General features: G+C 38.8%; 1 protein-coding gene across 4 annotated transcripts in view; it reads right to left on the bottom strand.

Annotated features, from left to right (window-relative positions):
- The window catches only part of UTRN (utrophin), a gene marked incomplete at its 3' end in the record, with an annotated part of 327,056 nt that overhangs the window by 48,257 nt on the left and 266,791 nt on the right, over positions 1–12,008 (bottom strand). For all 4 annotated transcript variants that reach the window (XM_083731575.1, XM_083731576.1, XM_083731577.1 and 1 more), the window contains 2 exons: positions 6,345–6,406; positions 5,687–5,761 (listed from right to left, as the gene is read on the bottom strand). In XM_083731575.1, coding sequence (XP_083587701.1) covers positions 5,687–5,761; positions 6,345–6,406 — 137 coding nt within the window. The remainder of the gene's footprint in view (positions 1–5,686; positions 5,762–6,344; positions 6,407–12,008) is intronic.

Here is a 12,008-nt window from a genome sequence, read left to right as displayed (position 1 = left end):
AAAAAAAATGCCCTGTCCCTTTTACTCACTAATACAGTGGTACCTCGGGTTACATACACTTCAGGTTACATACGCTTCAGGTTACAGACTCCGCTAACCCAGAAATAGTGCTTCAGGCTAAGAACTTCGCTTCAGGATGAGAACAGAAATTGGGCTCCGACGGCACAGCAGCAGCAGGAGGCCCCATTAGCTAAAGTGGTGCTTCAGGTTAAGAACAGTTTCAGGTTAAGTACGGACCTCCGGAAGTTCTTAACCCGAGGTACCACTGTATTTGAGTTTTCATATTGGACCAGAAAGCAGATGCTGATCTTACAGGTCAGGTAGACTCTTATGGGTGTAGACTGTTAACAAGCATTTCCTAAGAATTTCTTCTGCAGCACGGTATGTTAAATGAGACTCCGTACATGACAGTCGGCATTTAACTGTTCAAAGGCATTTGCTTTGTAAGTACAGAAATCCTTTGTTTGCGATAGGGAACACTTGAGTCATGATGTTGTGCCATCCATATCCTCCCAACTTCAGTCATGCATGCCATTGTGCTTTTACACACATACCACCTTTCCAGATAAGCTATGCTCAGAGTGGTTATGCATGTAATACCAAACTAAACTACAGTCATTCTCAGGGGGTAGCGCTGAATGTATCCACCAACTTTTAAAGCCTTCTGATCGCTGAAGAACCTTGTAAACATTAAGCCACTCTGAGAGGCTATTGCTTGAAGAGTGGAATAAAAAATTCTAATCTACATACATACATACATACATACATACAGTGACTGCATGCATACTCTTCTATCTTTAACCATAATGCTGGTACCAGATGAAAAGCCTGAGTATTCAGGCAATATTTACAGTTTTGCAGTTGGAACCAAGAATTCTGTTAGGGTAGAGATGAGAATTTCCCAGTACATGCAAGCATTATATCAAGATGATTTAAAGTGCCCTGACTAGGAATCATCTTACTACATTCTATTTGCACTTAACAATTCTGGGCAGAACATGCAGATTAAGGTATCATTTAAAATCCCTTCACGATCTACAAAGAGCAATAATGGAAACATGCCCATATGCACTGACAGGCATCCCTCATGGAAAATCACATTTCTGCTATGAATTCCTGTCTTGAATGATGACAAGAATATGTGCCAGTTCCAAAAAGCACACTCAGTTACAACAGTGATTATGGGAAACTAATTATCATCTAGACAATGAGATAGAAGGAAAATAGCTGATCGTGAATTTTTCCCCAAGTAGTCTTAAGTTATGGAGACAGACATTTCATGGGCATAAAAAGAGTTTAAGCTGAAAGCCAAATGGAAGCATAATCTTTAGAGACATCTTTCACTAGAAATGGTTGAAAATCTAGCAAACCGCGGCAGTTTCTTGGCATTCTTTTCACTGTATATGTACAATGAGCAAGTTAAAATTTCATTTCCTGCAAATTATTTTTTTGCAGGCAGAATCAGAAGCGAATTAACACTGTAAGCTATCATTCTGAAGGAAAGGAAGACTGACAATTCTAGAGTGAATTATAAATTATTGTCTGTCTCGGGGGGGGGGGGACAATAACAGGGCAGAGTAATTTGTAATACATAGGAAACAGGATATGGAAGGCTGGGGAATAACAGATACCACAAACAATATGGCTGTGGTAACAGCTAGAACGCCGCTGCTTGTATTTCCTTATCTATGAAGAATGCAGATGAGTCCCTTTCTGTTGAGCTATGTAAGTCTCAGGAGACAGGTTTCGATTCCTCTTCCTCCAATCCCCAGTATGCACACATGTCATAATAATACAAAAATACTCAGTAACACAATAAAAGTTGTCCTTGATGCTCCTCATCTTCTCCCCATTAGCAAATAAATTCACACTGAATTGCTCCTGGGCAAGAGTCAGAAATGGTCTGGGGACCACCTGGGACTTCTTGCTAAATAAGGTACTGACCAGCTGTCATCTCAGATACGAAATTAGCAGTAACTCTCTCCTTTTTTTAAAGGTTTGTTTCCTTTCCCTTTCAGTGTATGGCTTGGTCTGTTTGCCGAGTCATTGTCAAGCTATTCTCCTTGTAGGCGCCTTCCACTGACCTTGTAAATGCTTAGAAGTCCGTCACTGTCTAGTCACGCTAAATATAGCCATTAAGTTTGATCTGGACCTAGAAAGCTGGATATCACTGAAGGTCTCTGAGCTCAGGCTTCGAAATTAACTTGAGAGGCTCACAAAAGGAAGGGCAAGTCTACAAACTTCAAAATTTGTCTCTGATTTTAATTAAAACAATTCCCAGCCTCATCCTGCCCAACCTGCTAGACACAAGAGCTGGAAAAGGTTCAAAAAAGGAAGTCTTTCTTCACAAAGCACATAGTTAAATTTTGGAATTCAGTTCCACAAGATGTAGCGATAGCCATAACTTGGATGGCTGTAAAAGAACTTTAGACAAATTCGTGGAGGTTAAGGCTGTCAATGCCTACAAGCCATAATATTTGATTTCTACATCATTTTTCCTCATATTTATGGCTTCACAGTGCCAAATCAATCCTATTAAATGTTAAATAGACTATAGCTTGGCTATCACAGTATTTCAAGAGACTATAATGATTCCTATCAGGTACAAAAGAAACAAAATTATTATGCAGGAAATGTTAATTTATGCTGGAAATGTTAATGTATAGGGTTCTCTGTACCCCTCCCCCAGAAAAATAAAAATATCTGCAACTAAATTCCTTTCTTTTCCTGCTAAATAGTCTCTTTTGGAAAATCTAGATGGATGGGCAGTAATTAATGGTTTCCACATTTACAATTTGAAAAGGATTCTACTGGAGCGCCTTACATTGGCAAAGGCCCTAAGACACAAACTTCAGACATGTCCTTGTGGTTTTCCCCCAAAAGGCCTTTACAGTTTGCCACCGTTAAGCTGTGACAGCAATTTGTCACATCTAACAGTCAGACGATGGCCCTCTATTTCAAGTGATTCAATCTGACACTCTCTTTGCCTTAGTGCATTAGCCCTGCTGAAGTGTTATATAGCCTGACATCTTTAGAGACGATCTGCATTTAAATTATGGGAAATGATTTCCAATTTTAAATGGAAGCTGTATGACAGCTTGGCTTGGATGGTACATAAGGACGAGACATAGAAATTTCGACTACCTGCTTGTCCAAATTTAAGGATAGAGAAACCTCTAGAGGTTCTTAACTTTCTTTCATTGCCCTCTGATGATATAAAGCAAAAAACAAAACAAAAACTTGTTCCTTTCTACATGAGAGGCCATCAAGGCAACACTTTGCAAAGCAAGGACAGAAAATTGCTATTTGTCAGGTGTTTTGCTAAAGGCTGAACAAAGTAGTATTTTCTCAAGGCTCATACACTGTTGAATTTTGAATTAAGTAAATGCAGGATCTTATTACACAGGAAGCTGCATATTTCTGAATAGAGACTGTAGGGTATTTTACTTTCAAAGCTGTTTAATAGTAAAAAGGAAAACAAACTCACAGGTTAGCATTTCAGTTGCAGGTGGATTAGCTTAAGAGACAAAATTGTGTTTGGACTTGGCAAGGCAGACTGCAAACTAGGATTTTTCAGCTGAGTCATTTGTAGTCATTCTGCACCTCGTCAGCACTAGAGAGATTTCCAGTAACTTGTCAGCTGAATTGTGCAAACATTGAGGTTTTTGGGAGAGGACTAAAAATAAAAGTGCTACTACTAACCCACTGAACAGTGCCTGAGTTATCTCTCCACTGTCTTCGCTTCGGTTTTTTCCCTTCTTCAGACACTTGCCTTTCAGCTGGCTTCAGTGCTCTTCTACTTCACTAAAGAATGCTTGAGTGAAGCAATCACAACATGAAGAGCAGCTCTCCTGTATGAACCTGCTTACTAGAGGTGCAGAAGCTGATCAGCCAGACTCATCCACTAGGCTGCTTTTGCTTTCCCCTCATCTTACATACAAAGAGGGGTTGAGGAGAAATCTGTTTTAAGTGATTTTAGGCAGAGAATTTGCTGGTTCCAACCCAATTGAGCTTTGCCCACATCAGACTGCCACTTGCATTGAGCACTCACTTATGCCCAAGCCACTGCTACATTGGTGGTTTTTTTTTTTTTTAAAAGGACCAGCTAGTTATACATAATATTATGTACAAAGAAGATGTATATATTATGCATACATACATATGCATAATACCTACCTACATAAAGAATAAAGCCCCTTGTACTATATTTCTGCACCATAATTTTATAAGTATTAATATGTAAGTATTTTATGTGGTTGTATACCTAGTAGGTATCTGTTTATGTGCTCACAACTATAGAAAACTTGGAGATATGTGTATAATATTACATTATAGGGATTCTTATAATAATGCATATAATATGCAAGAATTGTTCATCTTTTTAGCTAAGTCGGGGAAAATAACTCACTTTTCATCAAGATCAAGGAATTAAGACAGTAAGGGGGGGGGGAATCTGTGTCGATAAATTTGACATCCAAGTTTTTCAGAAAATTCCATCCCTCCTTACATTGTAGGACAAAACTACACACAGATTTCCATAATATTTAAATGTTTAAAGAGTCTCATGCCTGAATTCCCATTAGCCAATGCATAAAATCACAGACAATACACATATAGTAGTGGTACCTCTGGTTACGAACTTAATTCGTTCCGGAGGTCCGTTCTTAACTTGAAACCGTTCTTAACCTGAGGTACCACTTTACCTAATGGGGCTTCCTGCCACCGGCGCGCGATATCTGTTCTCACCCTGAGGCAAGGTTCTTAACCCAAGGTACTACTTATGGGTTAGCGGAGTCTGTAACCCAAAGTGTTTGTAACCCGACGTACCACTGTATTATCTATTGTTTAAGGCTTAGCTGAATATTCTCTCATAAGAACTTTAGGGTTGAATCTGGTGGGCAGACTGAAAAGGAGATGAAAGTGGCAAACACTATTAGCCTTTTGCCACGACTTCTTTTAGTTCAACTGGTGTCCTTTTTTAAAAAAAAGATATTTAAAAAATCAAACCCAGAGAGTAAAGAAATACACTGAAACGTCTCTTGGGGGAAAACAAACTATAGCTGAAGTTTACCGTTAAATAGTTTTTCATGGCTCAGTTCTCCTGGGCTGGCTAAGCGATACACAAATCAAAGCCCCTGATTGGATGCATAGATCACCAATGTTAAATGATGTTAATTAATCTAAGGAATTGTGATGAACGCAAGTGGGGGTGAAATTTTCAAGGATCCAAGCAGCTGAGAACTTTAAATTGTGCCAGAACTGGTAAAAATTTCTGGTGTCACATCGTTGTCAGGACATGGAAGAATAAGTTTTATACATTCAGGGATTTAAATAATAATAATACCTAAAAGCATTTAAAGCCCACATCTGCAGCTCTACTATGAGTACTGCAATCATTTATTGGTCTGGATCTTTCACTGTTCTTTACTGCTTTTTACAAATACTCGTTCATTCAGCTCATATAATTTTGTTTCCCAATGAGAATGTTAATTCTGAAAAGATAAGAGAGATGCCATTGTGCTAACTTGTCCATTAACTATACTGATTTTCAACAACCCATACTACAGGTGACCACAATCAGCAACCTGGAAGTATGAATCTGTCTTTGGTTATCAGTTCCTTTGAGGAGGAGGATACACTAAACATCGTTGCTGAAAAAATAATGAGCTTTGAGAAGTAAACTTACAGCACAATGCCTTCTGTAGCCTCCGGATTTTGATGGCTGTGCGATAAGCAGAAAAGCGCACGTTGTTCAAATCAGCTGAAAAAATGGCAAAGGGCAGAAATGTAAGAGTATTATCAGGAACCATTTTGTTCAATGTCATGTTGTCATGAATTTGTTGTCAGTTGAAACACATGCACACATGTGAACACACACACACACCCAAGCCAAAAAAGGGGGGGGGGGAGAAGGGAAGCAGTACTTCATATCAAGCTAAATTGATTTTAAGGTCTGTTTCCAGTCAGAATTGTGGAAGAGATGACAACACTTGTGAAACATTTTAAAAAGTTCTACCAAAACCTCCAGGATAGAAATGTACAAGTAAAATCTGTCTGTGCCTGGAACCTATAGCTTTCATGTAGCAAAATACAGAGATGCCCTAACACAAGTGTGCCTCCCAGCTAAGACCTTTCATGGGCATTGTATGAGGCCTTGGTAAATAAACAATATGCCATGCCCCCACGACATTCATTTTGTAACCGGCACCAATAACATTTTATGTACTGTGCATTACCCCCTATCTGCACATTCAGTGAAATCCTACGTTTAGCAATAAACACTTTGACCAGCTATCAGATAGACTCTTTGTAACTTAGTTTTACCAAAAGAGAAGTGCACTTACCTAATGACTGGAACAGTTCGGTCATTTTAGGGTGATCCCAGCAGGTTGTCTGCGTCTGATGACTGTTAAAAGAATCATATTTTCAGCCACCAAGAAGCAAAAATTAAATATTTCATTTCAAGCATGTGCAGGACTTTCACAGCACAACCTTCCAGTTCATATGCGGCTTGTGTTGTGTTGGAATGCTAACTTGTTATGACATACAGTTCACGACCTTATAATTTTTAAGTGCAAATATGTACAGTTTCAGTCTTATCTATTAATTAGGGTCTCTTCGACAATGTGTGCCAAATTTAAGCCTTTTCAGGGAAATACAGTACCTCACCAATGTTGGAGTGCACTTCTAGCTATCTTTTTTGAGATAAGATTTCCAAGAAGTTTTCATTTCAGATTTTGGAAGTGATCAAAGCACCTTGGGATGTGTGTGTCAAATTACAATTTCATAGCTCACACGCAAGTAATCATTCTGGCTGCCAATCTGAGTTCCCTATTTTGAAGGATGTACAAGCATTCTCCTTTCAGAGTTTTCTACTCATCACGGTATCTTGGACTTAACGTATGTCAAATACCACGAGTAACCGGAAATAGTTTAGCTATTGTGAACACACTGAGTCTTGTATTAATTTTAAGATCCCAGCCATTTGGGAAGTATCACAATATCGGCAAGGCACAAGTATCTGTCTTCCTCTCTAGTTTGTTTAAAGAAAAGAAGCTAAATGTTACATTGGTTTAAAAATATAGAGAGAACCTTTTCCTCAATAGTCAAAAGTATCAGTATACATATTAACCTTAATAGTTAATAATGTACTTGGAGTACAAAAATGACCTTTAACTCACTCGTGCTAAAGATCATGGAGTAATTACTTTAATGCATTGCTACATTTACCCTCTAAGAGCATTCCAATGCAATGAATATTACAATTTTATCCACCATTTAACCCATCAAGATCTTGTGTATCCAGCCATACATATAAGATTAAATTTAGCCTTCTCACAAAACTTTCAGATCTATCGCTGTCGATTTGTCATTTTCTGTTTCCATAAATTATTAGTCTGTAAGAATACTAATTCCAGCCACACTCTGGTGTATAAATTTTCATCAGTAACTGGAAAATTAATTTCAGTGGATTTGTCATAGAACAACCCCCGCCCCCATCAAATGTACAATGTGATTTAATACTAAATGAACCCTATATATTAGCAAATTAAGCAGTACTTAATGAAGCAGTACACTATATTCTCTCACTTTATTTAATCTTAAAACTTGCTCTAACAAGAAACCACACTGACTTGAAAGTAATTTATAATGCCAGTGTGCAAAATCTATCAAGAAGTTTCCTTGTGTGAGCCACACTGAAAAGTACAGCTGAGTAAGAACATATCCATTGCATTTTAAAACTTTAGCCAATTTTAATAGGGTCTGTACTGGAAAATCCCAGTGAATTTTGCCCTAGCTAGCTACATATTCTACTTTCCTTTATACTGCCAAACCAGAACCAAGGGCAGGAAAAAGGGTGGTACCTATGTGGCATAGAACATGCATCTAGTTTAGAGTAAGCAAGTCCCGGTCTCTAGAGAAACTAGACCACTATGATGCCATACTGAGGCGACTTGAGCAGACTTTACAGCATGGGTAAAGAACAATACAGAAAAGAGACAATGCAAAAGTGTGCATCTTATGGCTTCTGGACACATACAACATATCAGCAAGCACATCTGCACCACACCTTACTAGCATGTCTTTTAAACAGGTCCGTTTGAAGTGCAGTTATCATAAAAAGGTGGAGCAATAGGTCAGTGTATCTGCCTGTTAATCAGAAGGTTGGTAGTTTGAACCAACCCAGGGACAGCTGCGGGCAGGATCCCTGCATTGGAGGAGGTTGAAAGAGATGACCCTTGGTTGACACTTATGATTCTAAGCGATGTTGCTAAGAATTTTACAATAGGTAAAAAGGTAAAATATCCCTGGACAGTTAAGTCCAGTCAAAGGCAACTATGGGGTTGTGGCGCTCATCCCGCTTTCAGGCCGAGGTGTTTGTCCACAATCAGTTTTCCGGGTCTTGTGGCCAGCATGACTAAACCGCTCTTGGCACACAGAGGACTGTAAATAAATAAATAAAAGTAGATAAATAGGTCCTGCTGTGGCAGGAAGCTAAATGGTGTTTTCGTGCGCTCTGGTTTCCGTCACAGTGTCCCGTTGTGCCAGAAGCGGTTTAGTCATGCTGTCCACATGACCTGGAAAGGTGTCTGTGGACAAACGCCGGCTCCCTCAGCCTGAAAGCGAGATGAGCGTTGCAACCCCATAGTCACCTTTGACTGGACTTAACCGTCCAGGGGTCCTTTACCTTTATCTTTATTTTACAATAATCAGGGACTTCACTACATTAGTAAAAAAAACACAATGTTTTGAATTTGTTATAACACCAGATGGCACCAGAGAGCAAAAATATATTCTATGTGATTTTTACATAGCTCCCCCCTTTGTTATAACCATTTAATTTGTGGCATATTTTTAGTGGTCCCCCCCCCCCCATTTGTAGATCCACCCCAGGATGGAAATGTTGATGAGGCCCTGGCAAAGACCCAAATGGACAAGATCCCTTGCGAGCATACCATAACTCTGGCAGCAAGCTAGGTCTTTGTGGGCTTCTGTTTGGATGGAGCTTGCAGGTGGGCAGCCCACCCAGATGCAATAAGCTGCAGCCCTTCTCTCATTTCTAGATACATGGAAGCTTTATTAGGTGGCAGGTGTCCTTTATTCTCAGAGCTTATATTGAAATTATGGGGCTGAAATGCAACTGTACTCTTTATATCCAATGGGCACCTCTGCTAAGAGAAGAGGAGGAGAGGAATTTGTTTTGCTAATTTCTCCTTTCTTCTTGCAACCTCTACACCACCTTCCATACTGCTCTGTAGGCAGGGTCCCTGAGCTCTCTGAAGATTTTTAGGCAGCACTGGGGACTTGTCGTCCTCTTTTCCATTAGTGGAGGCACCAGCTGGATCAAAAGCAACTCCACAAGTAGGAGGGCACAATTTGATTCAACCCTATGTAACTCTGCATATAGAGAGAGCTAGTTTTCAGAAGTAAAATGGTTTAATTCAGGATTTAACTACTAGATGGTGTGGATTTTTTATTTTCAAAGCCTCAGAAGTGGTGGGAGGTGTTCAATTGTACTATAGAATTTTATTATTATTTACGAAAGGCAAATCTATATCAATCATAATGGGTTGAAAAGAGTTATTAAATTCAGCAAGCTAACTATAAAATAAAAGGTTTTCTTTTATCAAGGACAGGGACTAATAAATAACTACCTTATGAGTGAGTTCTGTGACACATTTTTTTTTCTTAAACTAGAGAACAATACGGTTGTTCAGTCACAGAACAAATAAAAAAGGCTACTAGCACTTTAATGTTTCAGAACAGAAAACCTGCTTATATTATACCCAGTTTCAGTTATAAAGATCTTCCAAAGTACGGTTGAATCACTTTTATTAGGTCATAATTCTTGAAAAATATAGAACAGGTGATTCTGTGACTGCCTTCAGAAGAACAGTGCCGTTGAAGTAAGCTGTTGCCTTAGAATGCATTCATATATATCAGCTTGGAAATACTGATTCACTGAACTTTTCTTTTCTTTATCTGAATTGCAGCTTAAATGCTCCCTCAGTTATAAAAAGCATTTTAAAATTCTAGTGTCAAATCCTGTAACTCTAGGATCAAATGTACCATGGACTTAGTTACAAAAAAGCAAGGCACAATGTATCAGCATATCCTATAAAATTTTATTGCAAACCATTAGATTTATCTGTAAATTACTCTAATTACAGTGCCACCTCAGTTTAAGAACAGCCCTGTTTACGAATTATTCAGTTTACAAACTCTGCAAAACCAGAAGTAGTGTCCCGGTTTGCGAACTTTACCTCGGTCTACAAACAGAAGCCAAACAGTGGAAGGGCACCGGCAACAGGAGGCCTCATTAGGGAAAGTACGCCACGGTTTAAGAACGGTTTTGGTTTAAGAATGGACTTCCGGAATGGATTAAGTTTGTAAAACCGAGGTACCACTGTACTCTAAAACACTTTAAGGATTATAACAATTTTCAGTGTTTATTCCTTCATAGTATCAGATCAATTATCTTCCCCTTCATCTGCACTGCTATATCAATATAAATAATTCTAGTGTTAAGTCAGAATTTTTACTATGTTGGGTTAACTTATGATTGCTAGTATAGCTTATATTTTGGATTGTAACATATCACTGAATGCCAAGAGTCAATTCCACCCTCTTAATAAATCTAATTTATTATCAATACAATCCTACATATGTCAGTTCAATGCGACTTACTCCTGGGTAACTGTATAGAATTGCGATCTAATGCACTTAAATGTTTGCCATGTTTTGCACAATACTTTATACTCTCTATAGCCTAATCAAAATGCCCATTACATAGCCTTTTGCAAAAAGTAATTGGCAAAGCAAGCTAAAAAAATAACAACTGGCAAGCATGAGTTACCCTAAATGGCAAAACATATGATTTCTGGAGGTGCATTATCAATGGTTCTGATACTGCAGTTGGAGAAATTTTAAGAGCACAATGTGCTCGCTTCCTTGTGGCAGGCCTGCATTATAGAGCTGCTATAAGGCTAATGATGTCGGGTCTTAATGCAACAGAAGAAAAAGGCTGGTGCTACCAAGTGTCTCCAAAGGGGAAGTGAATATGCAATGTGTGTGTCCCTGATTTAAAAAGCCTGAGGCAATACAGACACAAATAGTCATTTTAATGTATCTAAACCATGCAAATTAAATGAAATCTAGACGGCTCACATGCTAACCATTGGGATAAAAATAGATATCAGGGCTATGCTACACTACAATTTTGATAATGACATTTTAAAGGAGAGAGGGTAAGAACGCTGCTAATCTGACACTATTTCCAAGATATAAACTCATCTGATCTTCTTTGACATGGGAATTCCAAAGCTAAAATTACTTGCAGATTGTTTTATTTACCAAATTACTGAATGATGTCTTCTGCCTTTCCTGCAATATGGCAATAATGTGTTTTGAATATTCCAGTATTGGATTTTCAAAAATCACCATCTGCCTTGTCTCACACTAATTAGATTTTATCTTAAGCACCAGCTTACATATTAGAACCATTTATGCAGGCCGCATTATATTGGGTAGATCCACAAATCTTGGCAGCAAATACAGTCTTTGGAACTGTGAGTTTTTTCAGGGCAGCTCTCTCACGAAGGTCAAAAAGGTGAGCTAAGAAGCACTTCCGGTTGTCAGTGGGTGATGTTTTGCTGCGTTGCATTGCTGACTATCCCTGCGGTCAAAGTTACTCTTCCCCTATTTGTCACATATCCCCAGTCTTCATATCCTTGCCCTCAGTTTTCCTCCTTGCCCTCTACCACTGAGGCCCAACATAAAGCGTTTTGGGAACCAATTGTGAAAGCACAATTTAAAATCGAAAGGAAATGCATACTTTTTTTAAAAAAGGTTTGATATGTGCCAATTGCTTCACCGCTAGATGACTATCATTAACTGTGACTGAATCTGCTTTGGTCCTTTGCTGCAGCAAACCCTAGTGGAGGGGTGGGGAAAGTAGTTTAAAGGAGACGTAGCTGCCATCCATGGGGCTCTCAAGAGTCTCCTCC

This window comes from Podarcis gaigeae (genome assembly GCF_964106915.1).
Source record: "Podarcis gaigeae genome assembly, chromosome: 3".
In the NCBI taxonomy this organism is placed as follows: domain Eukaryota; kingdom Metazoa; phylum Chordata; class Lepidosauria; order Squamata; family Lacertidae; genus Podarcis; species Podarcis gaigeae.
The sequence above is the reverse complement of the archived record's forward strand: the minus strand, read 5'-3'. Positions and strand labels throughout refer to the sequence as shown.